The sequence below is a fragment of the Ziziphus jujuba genome, chromosome 8, assembly GCF_031755915.1.
Source record: "Ziziphus jujuba cultivar Dongzao chromosome 8, ASM3175591v1".
NCBI lineage: Eukaryota > Viridiplantae > Streptophyta > Magnoliopsida > Rosales > Rhamnaceae > Ziziphus > Ziziphus jujuba.
In genome coordinates this window covers 30,262,678-30,287,658 of record NC_083386.1, presented here as the reverse complement: position 1 = coordinate 30,287,658, position 24,981 = coordinate 30,262,678, and the positions used below count along the sequence as shown (strand labels likewise).

General features: G+C 33.9%; 3 protein-coding genes and 1 long non-coding RNA gene across 6 annotated transcripts; 3 read left to right on the top strand and 1 right to left on the bottom strand.

Moving 5' to 3' along the window:
- The first annotated feature begins 816 nt into the window (after positions 1–816).
- LOC107414720 (growth-regulating factor 4) lies at positions 817–5,507 on the top strand. Of its 2 annotated transcripts, none has more exons than XM_048469427.2 (4): positions 817–1,592; positions 2,148–2,505; positions 4,730–5,125; positions 5,213–5,507. In XM_048469427.2, the coding sequence occupies exons 1-4, from the start codon at positions 1,394–1,396 to the stop codon at positions 5,214–5,216; spliced, it is 957 nt and encodes a 318-aa protein (XP_048325384.2). In that variant the 5' UTR covers positions 817–1,393; the 3' UTR covers positions 5,217–5,507. The 2 variants fall into 2 exon arrangements, with proteins under 2 accessions (XP_048325384.2, XP_060675286.1); XM_060819303.1 differs by having other exon boundaries at positions 827–1,592; positions 4,730–5,136.
- A 2,488-nt stretch (positions 5,508–7,995) lies between these two features.
- On the bottom strand, positions 7,996–9,976 carry LOC132804918 (uncharacterized). The gene is made up of 2 exons (XR_009640113.1): positions 8,977–9,976; positions 7,996–8,512 (listed from the first exon to the last, which is right to left on the bottom strand). It is a non-coding gene; the product is annotated as an uncharacterized LOC132804918 (long non-coding RNA).
- A 2,996-nt stretch (positions 9,977–12,972) lies between these two features.
- LOC107414690 (uncharacterized) lies at positions 12,973–15,105 on the top strand. The gene is made up of 6 exons (XM_060819917.1): positions 12,973–13,530; positions 13,612–14,015; positions 14,176–14,214; positions 14,312–14,347; positions 14,445–14,469; positions 14,580–15,105. The coding sequence occupies exons 1-6, from the start codon at positions 12,984–12,986 to the stop codon at positions 14,690–14,692; spliced, it is 1,164 nt and encodes a 387-aa protein (XP_060675900.1). The 5' UTR covers positions 12,973–12,983; the 3' UTR covers positions 14,693–15,105.
- A 1,561-nt stretch (positions 15,106–16,666) lies between these two features.
- Positions 16,667–24,294, top strand: LOC107414718 (GPCR-type G protein 1). 2 transcript variants are annotated; one of them, XM_048469650.2, is made up of 16 exons: positions 16,667–16,996; positions 17,177–17,277; positions 17,399–17,506; positions 17,686–17,806; positions 18,139–18,268; positions 18,936–19,014; positions 19,672–19,760; positions 20,542–20,634; positions 20,823–20,849; positions 21,027–21,113; positions 21,376–21,447; positions 21,562–21,692; positions 23,121–23,290; positions 23,347–23,425; positions 23,527–23,574; positions 24,013–24,294. In XM_048469650.2, the coding sequence occupies exons 1-13, from the start codon at positions 16,782–16,784 to the stop codon at positions 23,272–23,274; spliced, it is 1,407 nt and encodes a 468-aa protein (XP_048325607.2). In that variant the 5' UTR covers positions 16,667–16,781; the 3' UTR covers positions 23,275–23,290; positions 23,347–23,425; positions 23,527–23,574; positions 24,013–24,294. The 2 variants fall into 2 exon arrangements, with proteins under 2 accessions (XP_048325607.2, XP_048325606.2); XM_048469649.2 differs by having other exon boundaries at positions 16,668–16,996; positions 23,363–23,425.
- Positions 24,295–24,981: the final 687 nt, after the last annotated feature.

Genomic DNA, 24,981 nt, shown 5'->3' with positions numbered 1-24,981 from the left:
TCCATATTATACGTGCGTTACCGGCAATAGGAGGTTCCGGGTAACCATGATTTGGGCCTATGATGGCCGGTCTCAGTCCAGCCCATCACGTGCAGTTGCTGTCAGGTAAAGGAGTAGCAGCGGGTGCGCCAGGAGACAAATCATAGACGCGGCTCCACGGATGCTATTGCTGCCGCCAACTTCGACACAAAATCAATTACCAACAAGTAAAAAGGACTTCGACACAAAATCACTCGTGGATGTGTATTTATTTATTTATTTTTAAATGCTAATCGAGAAATATATAAGTAAAAAGAAGTAACAGTTTACTTTTTGAAGATGAAGTAAGATTGTATTATTAATCAAACTGGTTACTTAGGAAGATCTCCATCCATCAAGCCAAAAAAAAAAAAAAAAAAGAAGCTATTTATTATTATATTTTGTTAATTTTATATTTCATTCTTTCTTTCTCTTTTCCAAAATTATATATATTTATATCTTCCCAATATAAATCGATTTTGAAATTGTGATTAATAATCCTTGCTTTGTGGTAATAATTAACAATCCTTGCCATTAATCACTATAGGTGGCAAATAGTATAAATTATTATTTTTAATTAGATTCTACTTAAAAGAAGCAAGTGAAAATACATTACTATTATGGTATAATCATTCTTTCTGTTCCAAAAGATGGAATCCACCCCCAAGCTTTTGACAGAGTACATTCGAACAAGAGACAACTTTTTATTTGTTATTTATTATTTTTCAAATGTGTGGATACATTGAGCGATGAGGTCCAACTTAAATAATCTCCTGCATTGCCACCTACTTAACTTGGTGATGGGTCCAATCCCATTCAAATACATTACGCCGACGGATCCCAAACGGGTCACAGTACATGGGGGTTGACCAAAACTTAGAAAACACATAACCTTTCCTAGTGGTGGCGCAGGAAAATTCACAAAACACAAAACTCTGTCCCAACTCCAAGTAACCAAACCAGACCCAAACCCAAAAACCCACTTGGGACTTGGGGAGTTATTGTCTTTCAGATACCATCACCACCTTTTTTAATGAAGCATCGTTAATGACGCAAAACTTACCCAAATAATTAAGCAAAAGCTTAAATATGCTTCCCTCAATAAAACGAGACCAAATCGTGGCCCTGGGCTTCTTCTTTAACAGAGACGCTGCCCCCCTTTCCCAACGCAGACACGCTAAGACTGAGAGCAACCATACCAAACCAAACCAAAATGTTTGGGACTCTGCCTGATCTAACTACTGTGGCTTATTTCTGTATGTGGCTATTTGTGAGCTTCTGGGTGTAGCGGGATCAACTGGGAAAGTGTTGTAGTGGGGGTGACTAATAGTAATAGTTGCATCCAGTAGTACAAGAAGTGGTGGTGGTGGTGGAAATGAACACTGGGAGTGGTGGCGGCGGTGGGGAAACCGGGATGAGGTCGCCTTTCACTGTGTCTCAGTGGCAAGAGCTGGAGCACCAATATCTGATCTTCAAGTACATGATGGCAGGTCTGCCTGTGCCTCCTGATCTTGTGCTTCCCATACAGAAGAGCTTTGAGTCAATTTCTCATAGATTCTTCCACCATCCCAGCAGTAAGCCCCTCTGTTTCTCTCTTTCTCTCTCTCAAACTTTCAGATTGAGGGATTGATTGCTTTCTGCTTGCAACTTGCTAGTAGTGATTTGATTTCACCTTCTTTTTTCTCCTGGGTTCCTTCAAAAGTTTATGATGCAAAAACGCGTTTTTTGCATTTTTTTCTCAAGGCATGGATGTGGTTTGGTTCTATATGATAAGCATTTACAGGCATTTTAGATTTGATTTTCTTTTGGATTTATCAGGCGATGATGGTCATCATGAAAGGAAGAAACTTACTCTTCTTAAACGCATTTTTTCAGGCTAAAGAAAGATTCTTTTATAAACTTTTTGACTTTCTCTAATTAATTGACTTCAAAACACAATTGGGTGAAGCCTTGATGATAAATTAAGTTAGACTTCATTCGGTTTTTTTCAAGTTCATATCCTGTCAGGAGATTTATTGGGGCCGAGAAATTTTTCACCTGTTATTGTAGAAAATAATTACCAGTAGCAGTAATATGTTATTGCTGGCCATGTAATGTGCAAATCACTTCATGTGTATAAAATTTTGCAGTGGGTTATTGTTCCTTCTATGGGAAGAAGGTGGACCCGGAACCGGGTCGATGCAGGAGGACTGACGGCAAGAAGTGGAGATGCTCCAAAGATGCTTACCCGGACTCCAAGTACTGTGAGCGCCACATGCACCGTGGCCGCAACCGTTCAAGAAAGCCTGTGGAATCACAAACTATGACACAGTCATCATCCACTGTGACATCACTGACTGTCACCGGAAGCAGTGGTGGAACTGGGAGTTTCCAGAGCCTTCCATTAAGTGCCCTTGGTAATACCCAGGGCACAGGTGCTGGGGTTGCCACTCAATCACATTATCATATGGACTCCATTCCTTATGGAATCCCAAACAAAGATTATAGGTATGGCATCTTCCCCATTTTATGCAGCCACTTTCCTGCTGAGAAGATGCTTCTATAGAAATGAAGATTACATAACTAGCAAATGCGAGCACAGGATGAATCAAGTGAAATTTCTCATTACTTGGAAACATAACAAATAGAGAACATAGGAGTTATTTCTGAAATTTGATGTGTCCAAAGGAATATGTGGTAATTGACTTTCCACATGTTGTTGATCGTGTCTTCTTTCTTAGAATATTTTGTGGTAAACAAATTACTCTGTCATATGAATTATGGATGCATAGCTGTTAAAATTGTCACATGATCTTAGTGTTACTTGGGCCCATATCGTTGACATTTTGTGGTGGGAGAAAAAAAGGGGACGTCTGCCATCTGGCTATTGGATTTCTTACAGAAACTTTTTAATTTCTGTCTGATCCAGGGTTATGGGCCATACGATGTCCATACGGATAGTTGTTGCATTCTGTTACATCGTCATCGTGCATTTTGGTGTTTGACAGTCTTCTTTTTGGTTTTTTTCTTGCTTTTTGTTTTTCTCTGCAAAATTTGTTGCAGAAATCTGACGACATTAGAAATAGTCCTGGACATGCAAATGACAGGAAATATATAATGGCCTTTAAGGGAAGGATTAGAACAGTAGGCTTTAGGTTCTGCAGGGTTGGTGTGTTAAAGAATGCACTAAATCTGTTTAGGAAAGGATGTGTCAGTTTCTTTATGAATTTTGGTGGACTTTAAGACAACCATAAAGAGTTGAATAAATATTACTTCTTAATATTTAGTATTCTGGAGATCAAATGTAGCATTTTATAGACATTTTTTATACGTCTTCATAAGCTGATTAGTTTATTATTATTATACCAAAGAAGCTTTACCATTTGCTTGTCCTATTTTTGGTATTTGAAGATGTTCAGGTCTGATATTAGCACATAGAAAGCTTTAAATGTTAAAATTGTTGCCAAATCTAGTGTTTCTTTAGATCCGTCAAAGAATTTTGTTGTTAAGTGTAATATCAAAGGCTAAAATTATCCCTGATCATTATATAGCATGGACTTTTTGTTTTTGTGTAAGGCTCCGGCTTTGGGACCCCCATGCTCATAAGTATACTTGTTAAAGTTGTCTTTGCAGACGGTGGTCTGTCATCCTCTATGCTGGCTCCATTACTTTGTGCTTCTGTTAAATTAATAGCAGTGATTTGACTTGTGTTACGGATTGTGTTGAGCATATTAGAGCATCTTGCCGAATATATGGAGTCTGTTAATGGGGTAATAGGGGATGGCTGGGCTCGCTCAGTCTTGAAGTATTTTTATATCAAAAGGATGAACTGCTTGCATTCTTTTTACTTTAAGCAAGTGGGAGTCGTAAATTTTCTTTAACATGTGACTTGAAGGAAGCGTATTTAGAATTTTGGCTGCATATATTCTCAATAATCCCCTAAAGATCTTGAGATCAAGCTTGTAAATGCGTTATATTTTATTGTTTTTGACTTTCGTGGGTTGTTGTGTATAGGGATGGATATATGTTTATGTGCATTAATTATGCCTATATGCCGATGCACACAAATTTGTACATGTGCTTGTTATTTGAGAATATGTATCGCCTAGCATCTTTTGTTTTCCTTTGGCGGTCATTGAATATATAATTGATTGAGGCTATTCTTCTTTGACTTAATAGTATTTGCTATTTGTTTTCATATTTTTGATAATTTTCGTCTGACTTCACCTATAAATATATTCTGCTACATGAACTGTTGAATCTGTCCTATAATGTGTTTTTTCAGTTACATATTTGCTGACGCAATAATGAACTGGTAATTATAGCATCTAATATAAAGGTGTTTTGGATAGATTCATGAAATGAAATTGAAAAGCTTGTACTTTAAATATTTGGAGAGGTAGCAGTTATTGTTGTTTTAATGCATATGTGTTTTTATGAAACTATGCCTTCTCAGTTCATCCATTAATTTGCAACTTACAGCGTTTGAATGCTCATGCCTCAGCGTTGTGAGATCATCAATAGTTGCTTGCCACAGATGTTGTGAATGTAGTAGTTTTGGAAAATGATTTAGCATATTTTAGGTGGACGTTCAGATGGCATATAAATACACGATGAAAGAATTTTTTTTAATTCAAGAAAGCATACCTCACGGCTACATATAATTCGATTTTATCACTATGATAAACTATAATACACCACATCTAATTGAAATACATGCACCTTTTGACAGGTATATCCAAGGACCTAAGCCTGGGGTCGGCGAGCATAGTTTCTTCTCTGACGCTTCTGGAAGCAACAGGAGCCTTCATATGGACTCATCACTGGACAACACATGGCCTCTGATGTCATCCAGAGTTGCTACGTTTCCAGCATCAAAGTCAGGTGAAAACTCCATCTTGCAGAATGAATATCCTCAACATTCATTTTTCAGCGGGGAATTTTCCTCGGGGGACACTGTGAAACAGGAAGGGCAATCTCTCCGACCTTTCTTCGACGAGTGGCCTAAAAGCAGGGAGTCTTGGTCTGGTCTTGAGGACGAGAGGTCGAACCAGACCTCATTCTCCACAACTCAGCTTTCAATATCTATTCCAATGAATTCGTCCGACTTCTCTTCAACAAGTTCACGGTCCGTACATGGTGAGTTTCATTGTTGGAATGTTTCTTGCAAATTCTGCTTAAATTCTAAACCCTTTTTAATGAAAACGCCATGCAGATAGTTGAGAGAAGCCAAGGCAAGTTGTAGCAAATTATAAGCGAGGTTGAAGGACTCCAGTAGGCGTATTTTCCATCTTTCTCGAAGTTGTGTGGTCAGGGGTTTTCTGCGTAGCTAGCTGTCTGTTTTACCGTACATTTGGTGCAAAACTTTAGTTTCAGGTTTAAATAAACAAGATGGTCGCAGGTGTTTGGGAAATCTTCATGACATTGTGGATCTGTTGAATGAAAGAGCAACAATTTTTCGGTTGTCCATTTATATATTATATTGATTGATATTTAATAAAGTTGCTCAAGGTGTTACTAGACCAACAACCTTCCTTGGAACTATACATGAGCAATCCAGAGCTTGCTCTCTCTATATATATATATATATATTTATTTTTTTTTTAATATGGTTCAAGAAAAAATTATAAATAATTTTACGAAGATGAGAAGGAAAAAGAGAGAGATTGTACGATTATGATGGTACGTGAGGCAGGAGAGAATAGTATCTATAGACTGTAGCATCAGCAGTGAACCTGGAGATAAGAACATTGTTATGGTAGAAATGCAATTGCTTTTTTTTTTTTTTTCAATTATTATAATTATTATTTTATTTTTGGTGATTTATGTGAAAGGATCCTCCGTCTTAGGTATAGTATATATGTACACATTCCATGTTCATACATGGTAAGATAGACTACGATTTTTTTTTTTTTTTTGGGTAAATTAGACTACGATTTTTTTAATAGGTAGAGTAGGGTAGGGGTATTAAGTTATTGAGCAGCCTTCATTTCATACATACATATATATATATATATATATATATAATATTGCATGGAGACGGAGATTTGAGGCACGTATTTGAAAACATGGTTGGTCCTTAATTTCCTGTCATTGGATCTGTCTTGTTTGGTTTTCCTTTCATGGGAAGTCATACTCCTATGGCTGGACAAAGATCTGCATTAGACTTCAGCATCGTATAAATATATATAACTAGGTTAATGAATCCAAAATTATATTTGGTGATTGGCAAGCCAGCCATTGCAGAGATATTTATATTTTTTCTTTTTCGTGTCGACGACGATGGAATGCATAAAGATTTTCACATTTTTATGACAGCAAAAATAATACGTAATTTTTCAAAAATTATTTTTAATACTACGAATAAAATAATCACCGAACAGAAAAATATATAATATAATATGGGAGGGTGGGGTAGCGGTGTGAAATGCGAATGGGAGAATAAATGTGGGCAAGCGTGCACAGTGGGAAGAGTGAAGAAAGTGACGTCAAGGAGACAGCTGGGAAAAGGTTGGTTTGGTGTCAGAATTGAGAGGTAGTGGCTCTGGGTGGGTCTGGCATCACGTGGTGAGTGGCCGACTCTCCTTTCTTTTTGTTTTGCCCTTTTCTGGGCCTTTGCCCTTCCTCCTAGGCTCACCGTCCACGTCATTCACCTTGTCTTGTTTTGTTTTGCCTTTGCTCTTTCAACCTGTGAGAGTTTCTTTTACGGTCAATATGAATTATTCAATATTATATAATATAATTGATATTTTTTTCAAATTTAAACGGTATAAACATATATTTATCTTTTAACTTATTTTCTAATGATAATCGATTTAGTACTTATGATTATTAATTAATTCTATCAAATTCATTTTTCTAATAAGTAATTTTTTTAAAAAAAAATTGAGAATGTCTTAAAAAACTTTTAAAAATAAAATTTGAATCACATCAGCAATTTTTATAAACATACTCTTCATAGTCCTTACGCGGCTTATCATTTTTACAAATTGGAATTTCATTGGAATTGCAACAAATTTTGTTTGAGGATGTCTGTCCACTATTTCAATCAAGCCCATCTATGTCGTCTCACAATTCCCATCTGGGCCACTGATCTAATGCCACCGCTTAAGACTCCTTGGTCCACTTGGATATGCATTAGGCCATCGGACATTCGGGAAAAGCAGAGTGGAGTTGGGCTCATTGCCCACTCAAATAGGTATTTAATGGAAGATTTTTATTTTTATATTTTTTTTAAGATCTGGTAATTTGCCGTGTTGAACTATATTTATGTTATTTTATATTACGTTTATGTTAAAAAAATTTAACCTTTCATATTGCGATATGTAGACATGAACACATTCATTAAAATTTTATGTAATCTATCAATGATGATTCTTGAGCAGCATGGATCAATGATGCTGGTTGTTTAGTATCCAATTATATAACACCAACATTGCTAACTGCACTCCACGCAAACTTACAAGCTTTTTTGATCGCCAAAAGCTTAACTATCAAATGAGAGGTTTGCTTGACAGCTATTTTTGCCAAAGCCCACAATAGCTCTCCTTTATCATTTCTAATAAGTTAATAACAACTCCTCTATCAAAATTATTAACATCCATCTTGAAAGCACCATCAGAATTGATTTTCCAAAAACCACTAAGGGGCTGCTAATTGCCAGTTGAAAACTCAGTTTTGTTAAAGAGATGTGTATTTGTAATAAAGGGAGTACAGTACAATCTTATTTGTAGTTGTTGAGAACCAGTAATGTAAACTAATAGCTTTATAAGCAATAATCAATTATACATTATTACCAATCTTGTCACTTTGTTTCTAATATAAATGTATTGTTGTCATATTTTTGCTTAAAATTTATTGTAAGTTTATATGCTGCCAAAGTGTATTTTGATTTTTGAACAAGACAGGATGTTGCTACATTGCTTTCTTTATTTATTCTTCCACTAATTAGTACAGAGAACAGCATAAATCAAAAGCAAATCTCAACATAAATCAATATGTTTAAGCAACAATTCACTAAATCAAGGCAAAATTAAGGAAACATAGAAAATAATGTTTTCAACCATAAATGATACAGAAGCAACGAATGAATATATTTAAGATTTGCAATTCCTTCATCTAATATCTCACTCATGATTCTACCTGCTAGAATTAGTTGTGTTACAGATACTAAGGGAAGAAATAGATAGACCTGTATACTAAGGTGACTTATGTCACAACCAAATGGAGAGAGATACAAAGGAGGTTTTGCACAAACAAATATTTAATCTTTTAGTAAGCCATATACGTACGTTTGGAATAATATGGTCATAAAGATTTCATCAAATTCATACTTAATTTGCAATGGAAAGCAATAATTTGAACACACATTTCATCTGTAGATTTATTTTTATTTATATACATAAAAAATGGAAGTATAGGCATATATATTGATGGAGCAAAAGGAGAAACAACAACATACCTAGTGTTATAATCAATGATATTGTTTGAGTTCAAACAACTTATCTAGCACAACCTGAGAGAACTCAAAAAAAAGGCTAGTTAAATATCTATTTAAAATCTTCATAACAGCCACTTGCCTTTTTTTCTTTCTCCTTTTTGGGAATGAAAACATGCCAATTGTATTCAAATACTGACAGCTTTATAAAATTCAATACCACAACAATAATGCAGAAAAAATTTAAAAAGAAAAAATAAGTATTTTCAGGAAAAATTTGTAACACAACAAAAGATTGAAGATGTTTATGCTGATGGACATAAAACAAAGTCACTCTCACTATTCAAATAAAATCACATTTATTTTCTTTGCTCACCCAAGCATACCTTCAACTTACAAAACAACAAGAAGTAAAAAAAATAAAAAAATAAATTCTCAAGGAGCATTCGGTAAGTTGCAAAATATTTGAATTGTATATGATTCTCGAATAGACGACCAGTAATCTCACCAGTCACTTATTGGGAAAAAATTCCAAAAAGTACCTTATAACTCGTAAACAATTCTCGGCTGGTGCTTTTCAAGATTACTCAATTTTCTCCATCTCAACGAAGGTGGATGAGGATTTTCACGTCAGCAATGGTGGTGACCTCGTTATGATCAGGACTTCATTGCTGTGGCTATGAGATTGCAGCAATCATGTTTTCGGATCGTTTGACAGTGGCTAGAGGTTTCTCAAAGGCTGTGAAGGCTCAATGTTGTTGGGATTCGATTCAACTTTCATGGCTCATTCGAATCGACAATTGGTGACCACGGGGTGAAGTCGAGTGAAGAAGAAAAAGGGTATAATGGATATATAAGGGCCAAACAAAACATGCTTAAGTGGGTTGGGCATCTGACGTTTCAACCCGATTTATGTGGGTAATGGGCCTAAAAATCCAAATCACAAATATGCCCATGTCTCATATCCATCCCTTCAGTTTCAATAATTTTGCTCACAAATTATTTACCCTATTAGAAGAGTTACCTGTTATACTTTTTTATTTTCTTTCCTTTATTAGCAGAACCCTTTAGTAATTGAAGAAAAACCAAAAAAAAAAAAAAAAAAAAAAGAACAAAAAGGCAAAAATGCACTAGGTCGAGGCCTTCTTCAACCTCACGATCTGATTTATTTCATCTCTACAAACAATTTGATCCTAATTTGTTTTTTCTCAAGCTTATCCACATCTTTTAGTTCTCTTCCCACCTTAAAGCTTGAGGCATGAGGCAAAGGCATAGGAAGGTCTTCAATTGATGATCGAATTGGTTGTGATAGAATTCAGGTTCTTAAGGAAGCAGCTAATGAATATGGTGGGTGTAATTTGAGTGAAATCAAACAGATGGAATATTGTTGTGAAAAAAATTTATACACCCTGCCCTTGTTGAGAAGGAGTCCTCAACACTAAAACATGATAATCTGTACTCCATATTAGCCCGAGGTTGATGATGAGATTCCTCACATCCTTTTGAGAGGTAGCCTCTGCCATTAGGCAGACAGGGCGTATAATTAACTACAGGTATAATTAAAATCAGGATTAATTACACTGTACCCCTTTCTAGTTTTTCTTAATTATAAAAAATACCCAGATGTATGTAGTAATTACAAATCAATCTCTGAGATTATCAAATTGATGTTAAAATTAACGAATGAGGGGTATAATAGTCATTTAACAGCTATTCTAAAAAACAATTTTTTTTTTAAAAAAAAAACATGAAAAAGATTTTTTCCATTGTTTTTAGGTTTCACCTCCACCGAGCCAGATTCACCTTCATACAGAATAGGGGTTTTCACCTTCATGCCTGACAGGGGTTTCGAATCTCATTTATTCGACGGACGAATCTCAAGCAAATCTCAGTTCTTGGAGTCCAGGTTCCATTCTCTTCTCTTCTCTTCCTTCGCTTCTCTCTCCATTTCTCTCTCTCTAATCCATTTCTTTGGCTTTGTCATATTTTGATTTTCTTTACCCAACTACAAAGCAGAAAATTGGAACTGAAGGACAATAAGTATATTGAAAGAGAGAGAGAAAGAAGCAGAAGAAGATGATGGATTAGGTATGTGTTTGCTATTTACGCTCAATTTAAAAAAGGAAAAATAAAGAAAACTTTACTGAGTTAAAAGAGGATCTGATTGGTTGAAAACCCTTTTGAAACTGGATGTATCATGTTCTTTTCTTTTATGGGTTTGTACTAAATTGTGAGTTTTTTTAATTTTTCTTTTACATTAAAATGCAAAAGAAAGGAAAGTGAGTACTAAGTTTTGCCATTTGTGTTGAAAGATGGTATGGTATTTTTCCGATTATACGTAACAATGATACTTTTGGCACGTTACTATGCCTTCTCATTTCTGTGATATGTGTGAGGCAATCAGCTCTTTCAATTTAGTTTCAATATAAACTTTTTCGAAAATGTGCCAAATTTAGTTTCAATAAATAACCCAAAAAGCATTAAACGTGCCAAATGCCATTTTTATTCTCTGTTTTCTGCTACATTTTAATAGCTTTCGTTTTCTTTCTTTCTCTTTCTCAAGAGTTTCGATCTCCGAGGTTTTTTTTTGTTTTCTTAAAAGTGGGTTTTTGATTATCTCTGTCATTTGAAACTTACTGCTTACTACATCATTATTTTTCTATGGTTTTGTTTTTGTCCTTAATCTTTTGTGGTTGCATTTGGCCTGTTTTTCTTCTATAAGAATTTCTTGTTTCTATATGTGTGGGTTTTGTTACTTATATGGGTTATGGGGATTTGATCATGGGTTTAAAGATGTTTAGGAAAATGTTTGCCATTTAAGCTGAACAAAGTGTTCAGTACTCAGTTAGTTGCTGTACTATGAAGACATTGATACTAAGAGGGGGTGGATTTTGTTCACAGGCCATTGTATTCTCTTTATTTGGACACCTTTTGATCTTGCCGTTTCATCTTTGATCTCCTTTTTTCCTCACTTCTCAGGTACTTTTCTTTTTTTCTTTTTTTTTTTGGTTTGAGAATCCTTTTAATTTGTTTTTTCAAGCATTTTTGTGTTTGTGTTTGAATAATTGTTGTTGTGTATATGATTGCTAGAACTAAAACTGAATTGTTTGTTTTTATTTGATTTGACATAGTCATGGTTTTTGAAATAGTTATTCATTGTTTTGGGCAACAATTTGAGTCTTTTGAGGTAGATGAGGACCGATTTAGTTTTGTGTGTCTGTATGACAATGTAAAGTTCATTACATGTAATGAAAAGTTGGTTTTAGGGGAAAAGCCCTTAATGAGTGCTAAGATTAAGTTACCCTGGACAAGAGGGGCTTGGTTCCATGTAAATAATGAACAGGATTTGCTAGAATTGTTCCAAGAATTTAGTGAACAGAATATCAGTATTATCCACTTCCATTGCAATATGTTACCCGTGGCTGAGATGGAACCTGAGGTTATGGACTCTATAGAATCAGACCCACCTCAACCTGAACCTGAACCTAAACATCAACCTCAACCAAACTCCCCTATTAGTCAAGTTTCTACTCCTCCCCCACAAGCAAAACCTCAGTCCCAACCCCAAACAAAAAGAAAACCTGAATTTGATAGTAATGAAGTGGAAATAAATGATGAGGATGATAACGAGTGGCAAGGGGAAGACTCAAACTATGAGGATGGTCAATTTGGTAGTCATGAAAAGGATGAAAGTACATTAGCAAAGCTGTCTAGATTGATGAAGAGGAACCTGTATAAGCCTTTACCAAATGGAAAACATCATTTGTAAATAAGATAAACTTTTGAGTGTGCTGCTAAGTTTAGAAAGGTCCTTATTAAGTATAGCATACAAGAGGGGTTTAATATTTATAGAGTGAAAAATGAGAAGAATAGGGTTACTTGTGAGTGTGCAGCTATGGGCTGTGGTTGGAGGGTTCATGCATCCCTCATGGCTGATAATATTACATTTCAAATAAAAATACTTCGGGAGGATTATTCTTGTACAATGCTGTCTAAGAATCCCATGGTCACTTGTGAGTGGCTTTCTAGAAAAATAGAGGATAAAGTTATATGCAATCCTGGTATGAAAATTAAGGAGCTGAAAAAGGAAGTTAGAGAGATGATTGGAGTTCATGTTTCAAATGCTAAGCTGTATAGAGCAAAAAACAGGGTATTAGAAAGGTTAGGTGGGGATCACGTAGCAAGTTACTCTAAGCTCTATGGTTATGGAAATATTTTATTGTGCAAGAACCCGGATACTATAGTACAAATCAAGTACCATAGGAATTACATATCCGAGAACCCTGTTTTTCAATGGTTCTTTTTGAGTTTTCTAGCACAAAATGATGGCTTTTTAAAGGGCTGTAGGCCATTTATTGGGGTAGATGGTTGCCATCTTAAGGGGCAATTTAGTAGAGTGTTGTTAACTGCAGTGGGTGTGGATGCAAATAACAGCATTTTCCCATTGGCTTTTTCTGTGTGTGAAGGGGAAAACTATGACAGTTGGATTTAGTTTCTCAATTTGATAAGTGAGTACATAGGAGTCCACGAAACAAGAAGGATTTGTTTCATGTCTGATAGACAGAAGGGTTTGTTGAAGGCAATTAGTGAGGTTTTCTCAAATGCCTTCAATCGATATTGTGCAAGGCATATCTTTGCCAACTTCAAGTCTTATTTTCCTGATGTTAAGGTCAGGAACTTGTTTTGGGCAGCATCTAGGTCAACAAATATTAAGGATTTTAATGTTGCAATGGAGGGTATCAAGGCGGTTGATTTGGGTGCATATACTTGGTTGAAGGACATTCCAGTGGATAATTGGAGCAAGCATGCATTTGGGACTGATGTTAAAGTAGATCATGTAACTAACAACCTTACAGAATCGTTTAATAGTCAGATTGATAGTATTAGGAACAAACCAATTCTGCAATTGGTTGAAAGCTTGAGGACAAAAGTAATGAAAAAGTTTAGCAAAAGGGAACAAAAAGCTAAGGACTGGCTAACAGATCTTCCCCCATCAGTTCGAGCTAAGGTCAACAAATTCCAAAGGGAAGGGAGGCACATTCAGGTTATTCATGTTGGAAATTCAGAGTTTGAGGTTTTGCATGAACCTGTTACAGGTATTAATTACATTTTTTTTTAATTATGTAAATTTTTCTTTCATTTTCTAATTATTTATCGATTCTTGCAACCTGTGACAGTTTTGGTGGATTTCAGCAAGGCCATATGTGATTGTGGAGTCTGGCAAATATATGGAATTCCCTGCAAACATGCCATGGCATGTATCACTCACTTGGGGGTCAGCCTTATTCCATACGTGGCCAGTTGCTTGTCAAAGGAAGCATATATGTTGACCTATGCAGGGAAGATTCATCCAATACCTGATGAATCATCCTGGCCACAAATAAAAGGTGACAAAGTCCATCCCCCTGCAAACAAAAGGAAGCCTGGCAGATCCAAACTTGCAAGGAGAACGGAGTCCGATGAGCTAGCCTCACATAAAAGATCATATGTTTTAAGGTGTGGGGTTTGCAAAGCCATAGGTCATAACAAGAGGACATGTCCAAATGTTCCTTCACATGCAAAGAAGAAGAAAAAATCAGATGTAAGAATTTCCTTATTTTTGGATAACTTGTTTTTTTTTTTTTTTTAAAGTTATATTTTTCATTACTTTGTACATTGATTACATTTTCTTTATTGATGAAAAGAAAATTCTGGTGTGTTTTTCCAAAGATTATTAATTTATTTCCTTTGCTTCATTTAAGGGTACTGCTAGAGGTGAAGGAAGCCTTATAAATGTCCATGTATAATATCTCTTCTCTTAAAGTTATTTTTGGGAAATGACTGAAAATTTGATTTGATATTTTTTAGAAGCTAATTGTGTGTGTGTTTTTTACTTAGGAACATCCAACAGTTGATGCCCAGAAAAAAGAAGAGGTTGTGTGGGTTTTTTTTTTTTTTTTTGGGTCAAGATGATAAATAAATTATTTTTTTGGCTTTGTGTATTAATTTTTGTCACTTTGTTTGATAAAAGGAACTTGCTCCAGGAAAATGCACAGGTATTTTTATATGTTGGAAATTATATTGTCTGCATTTTTTTTGTTAAAGAACTATTTTGTATGCATGTTTATATTCATTTTTACTGTTTGTCTATTGTCCAATTAATTAGGGAACTTCTTCATCCTAACTTCAAGGCTCATCATCCCAACCCATTGTGACCCGAGTTCTTTGGTTTTCTCAGCCATAGCCACTGCAGCAAGTCCACAGTATCAAGTTCAGTAATATTTTAATAAATAGTTAAGGATTTTGATATCAGGTTGTACATTGGGAGCTTTAGTACATTTAAATGCTTTTTGGTTGTATTGAGGAATGCAATTTGTGTTTAAAATTAGATGCAAATTGTTTCTTCAATGTAGGTTAGTTATAAGAATATTTTGATAGGTGTACATGGTGACTTTCATCAAGCAAATGTACATGAAGGCTAGGATACATATAGTGCATAGCATAGAGGACTGTGTCATCTTTTTTTTTTTTTTTGTTTTTGAGACACAGCACAGATTTAGATATGTACAAAATATTAGTCCAATAGGATTGCAACCCCGTTACTTTTTGTATAGCCAATGGCTCTTATGACACTTTGAAATATATTTTGTTACACTTGAAAATTTAATGAAATGCCATTACAACTATTGAACTGATAATTTATCAATTTTTCAAGTAACAAAGGGTGTGCATGTCATTCATCAAATTCCCATTGCACTCTCTCTATTTATGTTTTAAACCTTTCAAGGGGTAACATTGAAAATTGATAGTTACTTTTCAAACAAATCAAAATCCATTTAATTAATATATAAGGGTATTTCAATAATTTTAATTGCCATGTAAGAGATAGAAAACATTTTTATGGATGAATTTTTTGAGAAAGAGGTATGGATGAAATTATGATAAATCTGAAGGTATTTAGTTGTAATTAAAAAAAACCAAAAAGGGGTGTAGTGTAATTAACCCTTAAAATAAAATAAAATGATCTCTTTTCACGGTGCCTCTTCTTGATAGGGGCGAAGTAGTTGTCTTCAACGCGGATTTATATTCTTTGATTTTATATTTTTTTCATTCTTTTTTATATTTTTTATAAACCATTTACAACTAAAAATAAAAGAAATTTGTGATGTAAAATAAAAGAGATGAACATTTTCTTCATTTTGTTTAGGGGTGGATATTTTTATGCTTTTCCCTTTTTAATATGTAGTGAATTGATTATGTGCTTTTCCCACTATAAAGGAATATAACATGTGAATTGATTAATTTACAAAAAAAAAAGAAAAAAGAAAAATTGTGAATTGATTATATGCTTTTCTTATTAATTATTTCATTATGGTACTAATTTTTTTATGGGAAAAAAATAAAAAGAAAGAGGCAGACGCAAAGGAAAAAACAGAAGATTCATTTTATTTTTATGCAATCTAATTGTCAGTTACATGGTAATATGTGCAACTCTTGTTTTTTTGAAGGCAACTAATATGTGCGACCCTATTCACAAAGTATATCCTCTATTTTTTTTTTTTTTTTAGGTTAAGAAAAATCGTTTTATTAGTAAAAAGTTATAGCAGTGAAAAAACTACAGATTTTTCATTATGTTTTTCTATAAAATAAAGTGAAAAATTACAGTTAAAGCAAGGGTGCGTTTCCAAATAAATAAATAAATAATAAAATATAAATAAATAAAAATAAAAGGAAACAAATTCAAGACAAACAAAATTATAGTTGAATTATTAAACAAATTTTATACCAATTCATTATAAATTTTCATTTTTATTCTGTTTAAAATTATTATTAATAATATTTATTAATTTATATATTTATATTTAAAAATAAAAAATTAAATAATTTAAATATATTTAAAAATATATAATTAAATATTTTAAATATATTTAAAAATATATAATTATTAAATATAAATAATTTAAAATTATTTAAAAATATATAATTAAAAATATTATATTTATAATATTTTAAATAATTTTATGAATATGTGATGGAATATTTTTAAAAATATCTATAATTCTGAAACTGAATATTTTAATAAATATATATTTTTTATTAAAAATATTTTAATTATAATTTTTTAAAATTAAATTAAAAATTTATAAATTATATAAATAATAAATAAAATTATTTTAGAATTGAAAAAAAAAAAAAAAATCCCTCCTCTCCCTCAAAACAAGAGAAAACCGTGACAAGAAATATATAGTTGTTACCAATTTATTATCAGAAAGAAACGTTATTTAAATGGTAAAAGAAAAAGAGGACTCAAATCTTGGGTGGTATTGAAGAAGAAGAAGAACAGAGAGAGAGAGAGAGAGAGAGAGAGATGGGGTGGGGATGGGCGATATACGAGGGAGTGGTAGTGATAGGGTCGCTGTTGCTGCTGGGATGGGCAGGGCTTTGGTTCTTGAACCGAAGGCTGTACAAAGAGTACGAAGAGAAGCGCGTCTTAGTTCAGATCATCTTCAGCGTTGTTTTCGCCTTCTCTTGCAATCTTCTCCAGCTCGTCCTCTTCGAGATCATCCCCATTCTCTCCAAAGAGTATCATCATTTTTACGCTCTCATCTCTCTCTCTCTCTCTCTTTCCAATTATTACTGAACCTGAAATTCCAAATTGTCCTTCTTTTTTTTTTTTTCCCCCCCCCTGAAATTCCAAATTGTCCCCCCCCCCCCCCCCTTTTTTTTTTTTTTCTTTTTTTATAAACAAAATTTCTCTTCTAGGGCTCGTTGGTTGAACTGGAAGCTGGATTTGTTCTGTTTGATTCTGTTGCTCGTTTTTATGCTGCCTTACTATCACTGCTACTTGATGCTGTGCAACAGCGGTACGAAGCACCTGCACTGTTTTTCTCTCTGGCTCATAATTTGCTTTTTGCAACCCTCATTCACTAGGGTGGTTCATCCTGATTTTGCCAAATTCTTTTTGCATCCTGTAATTTCTCTCAGGTGTAAGAAAAGAACGTGCTGCTCTTGGAGCTGTCTTGTTCTTGCTGGCATTTCTTTATGCCTTTTGGCGCATGGGCATTCACTTTCCTATGCCTTCCCCTGATAAAGGTTCTTTGCATCTCTGAAATTTCTAGTTTTCGTGCCTATCTTTTACCCTGAGATATATATATATATATATATATATATATATAGTATAGTTTGGGGATCTGCATGGTTTGATAACTCTTCCCATATATTCTGTATCCTACATATTTTTGCTACTTACTTTTCGCAGTTTTTCTCATTAGGTTTCTTCACCATTCCACAATTGGTCAGTAGAATTGGGGTTATTGGTGTTACTGTCATGGCTGTCTTGTCTGGTTTTGGAGCTGTAAATTTGCCATATAGTTACTTATCTCTTTTCATCAGGTATTATAATATATGCGATGCTTGCTTATATGTGTATGAAGTTGGAACTCTTGTTTTTGCTTTTTTGCCTTTTAATAATCAAAATTTTCTTTTCTCTCTGGCTTTATTCATACGAATTTTCTTTGACCTGTTACTCGGACCTCTGTCCCTCTCCGATCTGTTATATTTAATGCGCATACTCTTGCAGCTAACTCTTGTGTTTGATGCAATAGGCAGTGAAATCTTTTTTGTTTTTTGTTTTCTGTTTTTGTTTTTTTGTTTTTTTGTTTTTCTCTCAATAAATAGGAGATAACGATAGTTATCTCTAATACGTATATTTTTGTTTTTTGTAGAGAGATAGAAGAGTCAGAGATCAGGGCCTTGGAGAGGCAGCTAATGCAATCAATTGAGACATGTATCGCAAAGAAAAAGAAAATCATTCTTTGTCAAATGGAGATGGAGCGTATTCAAGGATCGGAAGAGGTTTAGTCAACGATTACATCACTGTAGCTTTCTTTTGTTTTTTACCATTGTGCTTTAGATTGGATAGCTTTTATTAATTAACTGTGAGGACTGAGATTGTGGGCTATTTTCGAGGTTACTTCTTGCATCTTCTACTTTATGTTGCTTGCTTTCTTGCTTTGTTTTATTTATGATGTACTTGGATAAGATGGTACACTTATACATAATCTGCATCTTGAGTTGTGTATCCCTTCTACGATATACATTTAGACACTTTAGTTTAATATTATCAACATTTGACAGGCATAGAATTACTTAGAGCTTAGAAAATAAAAAATATCTATGTTGATATTGACTTGTTACAAATTATGTCAAGGAATGGACAGAAGTTGCCTGTCTTTTATGTTTTGCATAATCATATATCATGATCATGGTCTGTATTATGTGATGCTCTGAGTCCTGCTTCTCATTTATTGGAGCATGACTTATTCGGTAATTTGGTCATCATTTTTTCTTAATTTGTATCATATGCTATTTCAGGTTATAGTTTACATTTACGAATGAAAAGTAAATGTAATATAATAGCATATCAATAATAACCATCCGTGTAAGTTTTGTAGTCAATCTCTACAAATGTTGTTTATAAATCAATCCCCAATTGTTGCTCATTAAGATGTGTATGTTGCAGAAATTGAAGACTAAATCTTTCTTTAAACGAATTGTTGGCACTGTTGTTCGATCTGTGCAAGACGACCAAAAGGAGCAAGGTTAGTCTTTTCACATTCTTTTAAAGGATGTAATCTCTCTCTCTCTTGTTTTTTTTTTTTTTTTTTTTTTTCCCTCTCCTGTGCAAATGCATATTTGTTTCAGCTGCATGTTATGATCCATTAAAAGATTCAAGTTCAATTATTGGTCAATCAAATCCTTTTATTTCTTCGGGTGAAATGCTTTTATGTGCTAATGAATTCTTGCTTCAAGCTTAGACTTAGATAATGTGTTTAAGATCGCTTGTTAGATAATATTAGAAAGACGGAACATTGAAGAGGTTTTTTTTTTTTTTTTTGGGGTGTGTGTGTGTGTGCATGCGTGCACGCGCCCGCGCGTCTCTAAAGTAATAATAAACAATTTGGATGTCAATATATGCAATGGACAAAGATCTTCAAACTTTTAGGTGATTTTGGTCTAGATGCTCGTCTTACCTGTTTCTTATGATTTTCTGTTTGGAGTTTAATGAAATTATTGTTGAATGCTATAGGATCCATCAAACATATTTTGTCATTTCATTCTCCAAAATCAGAACATTAGCATTTTGCTGTTCTTTTGTAATGATTTCATAATTGATTTATTTTAGTTTTCTTATTCCTTCATATGAAGCCTTTTCATTTTGCTTCTTCCTTTTCTTAATCGTTTTTATGATTATAAAGATATTAAAAGCATAGAAGCAGAAGTGCAAGCGTTGGAGGAGCTCTCAAAGCAGCTATTCTTGGAAATCTATGAGCTTCGCCAACAAAAGGTTTGTCCCTAAAGTTATATCTCAAAAGACTCATGGAACTTCTCTAAGCTGCTACCAAAATTTACTTATATGTTTGTTGTTTCACTATCTGGTCTTGACTGGAGGGGGCACCATAGGCATCTGCCCTTCCATATGGTGTTTTGTTAAGCTACTTTATACTGATTTTCCATTTCGATGTTGTTGATAGCTCATAGAACACTTACATAGGACTTCTTGGAATAGCTGCAAGATGCTAGCTGATTTTTATCAACTTAAATGATTTTCAGCAACTTTTTAGTTTGAAACACTTAAGGCATTGTCATTGCAGGGTTTTTGGGGCTGATTTTAAAGGTTTTGGTGTTATGATGTTTAAATTTTAAAGAGCAATTAAAGAGCAATTCTTGGTGCTACTATATTGAAGAGCATTTTCAATGATATGTTGATGTGGTTAAATATAATTTCAAGGCATTTTGGATCCAAGTAAATGGCTTAAGAGCATATTCAATGATATGTTGATGTGTTTAAATATAATTTAAAGTCATTTTGGATCCAACTAAATGGCTTAAGCCATAAGTCTAACATATAGCATCAAAAACCACATTGTATGAGCATGTAATGAAATTCATGAAAAATAGAATGGTTGTGAAAACTCCGTTTTTCTCTTAAACATTATATGCCTATGCAGTCGTAGGAATATAGTATGAGCATTTTGCTAGATTTTCGTTACATAAAGCTGTGCTCTATAGTGGCTTCCAAGGTAAAAACTGAGTGTGGAATAGCTTAAATAATTCTTACTTTGTAGGAGGCTGCTGCATATTCTCGAACTTGGAGGGGTCACATGCAGAATTTACTTGGCTATGCATGTTCAGTATATTGTGTGTATAAAATGATTAAGGTATGGGCATATTGTATCTATTGAGAACTAATTTTTCTGCTCGGGAATATCAATATTAGCCTTTGTTATAAGAAATCTTTAATCTTTTTTCTTAAATCTTTTTAGTTCCTTGTAAATGTCTACCTTTTTTTTATTTTGATGATATTGTAAAAATTAAGGTGCCTGATTGATTTAATTGTTCTGTGCAGTCTTTACAAAGTGTTGTTTTCAAGGAGGTATTGCTTTCATCTCTCTATAACTCCATTTGTTAATATTTTGCTTTTGTTTTTAGTCTTTTTTTTCTTTTTATTTTATGCTTTTCTGTTTTATGTTGAATGGAGTTTTGATGTATGTTCACGTCCTTAAATTTATCTTGGTTGTATTACATAACTCATTGTCTGTTAATCTGATAGGCTGGTTCAGTTGATCCGGTGACGATGACAATTAGCATATTCTTGCAGTTCTTTGACATTGGAATTAATGCAGCATTATTGTCACAGGTTGATTGTCACTCTCACTTACAGTTGATATGGTATTGATTGAAGTTAAACAATTTATTTATGTATTAAGAACAATGATTTAGCTATATTGGGATTGTAGTGATCAGATCTAAGTTATGATGAAATTTAAAGTTTAAGCTCAAGTTATAATACTTGTTTAAGTTACTGTCAATCTTAAATCTGAGTGGAGCATAAGTCATTCCATCTTTTTTAGAATATTATGAGCAAGGCTAAAACCTCTTATGCTTTCATCTTTATGCAGTACATTTCACTTTTATTCATTGGAATGTTGATCGTAATATCAGTACGTGGATTTTTGACAAATCTAATGAAGGTAATCCTGCTTCCGATGGATTCTTTTTGTCACGTAAATTCACCACTAAGGAAAATAAAAGTGTCTGTGAAAGGGATATCCTATTGCTTAATTTCCTGTATCCTCTGTGCACAGTTTTTCTTTGCAGTTTCCAGAGTTGGAAGTGGATCTTCTAGCAACGTAGTACTGTTTCTGTCTGAAATTATGGGAATGTATTTTGTCTCCTCTATTCTTTTGATAAGGAAAAGCTTGGCAACTGATTATCGGTATGTTCATCTTTGATGCAAGTATAGAGCCCTTTTTTTTTTTTTTTTTTTTTTTTTTTGGGCCCCCTTCACGTTATTTGTGTTTTATTTTTGAGTTAAAATTTTTCTGGTATAGTGGGAACCTGAGAATCCTCCATTAAATCAAATATTCCGGGAATAAACATATTTCAAAAGTTAGAAGCAGCCAGCAGTTGTCCCTATCATTATCAGAACAGAAATATTTTCCTTTCTCCATATATAAGTATATTACCAACTTTAAATTACATAATATTTTTTGAAGCTGCTAACTGAGAAAATAATCAAATGAGATACTAGTCATTTCCTCTTTAGAAGTCTGTTTTAAGATTGTAGTTGAGAAACCTGGGGCAGGAAATATGCTAGGTAGACATGGAGATATGCATATTAAGCCCACTATGTAATAGCTTAAGTTTTGGGATAGATGGTGCCTTAACATAATATAAGAATTGGGTTTCCTTATTACAGCACCATCGATTGCAAAAACTTAAGCTATTAGGAAGCACTCCACCCAACATTTGTACCCCAGCCCATTTTGGACTCAAATTAGGCCTTACATGGGTTTTTCATTTCTTATGGGAGTAGCAGGAATTGAACTTGGATATCATTGTATCATGTTAAGGCACCATCTATCCCAAATAGCTTAAAGCATTTGGAAACAGTTGTTACTCAATGTGGTATTGCAACCAGAGATCCTAAAAAAATATCAAAATTTGACAACTCCCTGTCAACTAATTTAAAAAGACCATGTGTAAGGATCCAATTCGAGACCAGAAGATGGCTGGCTTGGGTCTATATGCGAGGTGAGCGTTAAGAGAATATAAATGTAGAGATAATCCATCTTTGGATAGCTTAAGCTTTAATTCTATATCAATGTGAGAGCATCTATAGAACATTGAGAGTTTATTATAGTTTTTATTTACATTTTATGCGGAACCATTGGAGTACCTGAGACATAGGGATACAGTTTCTAGGAGGTAGATTAACTTAAACTTGGTTTATTTGAATCTCTTTTTTCCTCCCCTCAAGTGTGCTGTTCTGAAAAAACAAATAAATAAATAAAAAGCCAACAACTTAATATTTCAGTAGAAGCATAAGCAAAGCCATTTATGGCTGTTTGTAGTTAAAAGGCTCCACACCTCCTGTTCATTCATGCTATATTTTTTAACTGAAGAAAAAACCTGAAGCATGGATGGCATTTTTTATGAACTTGATGCCTACATGCAATTTTATATTGTATTATGAATTGGCAAATGTTGATAGATTTTTCTTAAACTAAAATTCATATGCTTTAGCATTCAACTTTTCAATTGCAGTGACCTGAACTTCATAATTGGTGGTCATTTACAGAGCCTACAATCTATCTAATTAGTTGAATTGGATGGTTAGTCTGATCCATTTATCTGTTGCCAGGATCATCATAACAGATGTGCTGGGTGGGGATATTCAATTTGACTTCTACCACCGGTGGTTTGATGCAATTTTTGTGGCCAGTGCTTTCCTTTCTCTGCTTTTACTTTCTGCACATTATACATCTCGCCAGGCTGACAAGCACCCTATTGATTAGTGTGGTTCAGTACCAAGTATGTAACAACTGAATTTTTTAAATTTTGCTTTGAACTACAATTTCCTAAATCAGAATTGTCGTGTGGCAGTTTTGGTATAAATTCTGTAGGCATATCCAAGTTTTGTTGATGAGAGTGGTCTTGACATCAAATGTAAGTTGTACTAGCCTCTATATTGAAAAGATATTAATTATCATTTAGTGCTAGTGCTTGAACTATGAATTATTGACCCACTTTTGGTATGTGTGGAACAGGAAATATACTTGTAAAATGTTCCTTACAGTTTTTTAATACCAGAAAAGGTATGATTATCATATAGCAGTATAAACTATGTTGTTAATACATGTTCATATGTCAAATTTGATTTGTCGTTTTAAACTCATTTTGTACATTGGGTGCATGTTTCACTGTTCAAATAAAAATGGAATTTTTACATTTAGGCTATGTTTGGAGTTTAAAATCTAATATAGAAAAGGAGGAAGAAAGTTTTAATTTCCATTGTTTAGCTGAAGAAAATTGTGAGGAAAATAAAACATAACATAAAAATGGGTAAAATATATACATTAGAAATCTGAGCACTTCCTTTTTATCTTTTTCTACTGGGCTCCAAATATTGCGGTAATGCTAATAATTTTGAACATGTTAAAATGGTGTCTTGGTTGTTTTTTACTTTGTGGTTCTATATGGAATTTTTCTGATGCTGATATTTTTCCTGGATAATTTTTGCTTGCTAATTTCAGGTTTAAATATATCAGAGCTATGGAGAATAGATTTTAAACACCTTGAGAATTACTGTTTCCTTGACCAGAGGATGATACCGAAGTCTCTCTGGCAGGGATTGCAATGAAGAACACTGGAAATGTATAGGGATTTAAACTTTTGTTTTTTTATATTATTTGTTTTTTGGGTGGTTCTGCATCTATTGCGATATCCAGAAACTTGGATCAGTAATATTGCTTGTGTAATATCCTCTTACATTAATTCAATTGCAAAAAGCAACTATTGTTTCTTTTTGATGATGATGATGATATCTTTTTTTTCCGATGAAAGTCCATATTGATGGCTGTGTCATGTGTGAACTGGTTATAGCAGATTGCTGATTTCCATATGGTTATCTCGGTGCGAAGCAATGGTTATGAGTAGCAAGCTAGAATATAGCAATTCCAGTATAAAATCAAAGATACTTTTTTCCCCTGCTTATTAGAGAATCATAGATTGGTAGAAATGCTATGGTACGGTTGAGGCAAGACCTAGCCATAAGACCTTTTAACCTCTAACATTGCACCGATCATGCGATGGTACAGTGGATGCAACACCTATGACCTAACCATGACAGCGATAACTTTTAGCAAGGCAAAATTATTTTCTTTGGTTCATATAACTTATTGATTGTGTTTGGAAATCAGGTGTTTGATTTTTAAATTAAAAAGCCGTCTGGCCTCTGACCATTTCAGATTTGTAGAACCATTGCAAGATCAGCGTAAGTCTAATTCAGCAATGTCGCATTCCACCTAAAAACCATAATCAAGATTCAAGACATATCAGTATTCATAGGCCTCGACATGATGGTTACCCAAAAACCATTATCAAGATTCAAGACATATCAGTATTCATAGGCTTAGTCATGTGGTAAGACCATTGAGAATTGAAATCCCCCCTCAAAGATTCAAGATATGTCAAAATGATTTTCCTCGATATGGTCCAAAAGT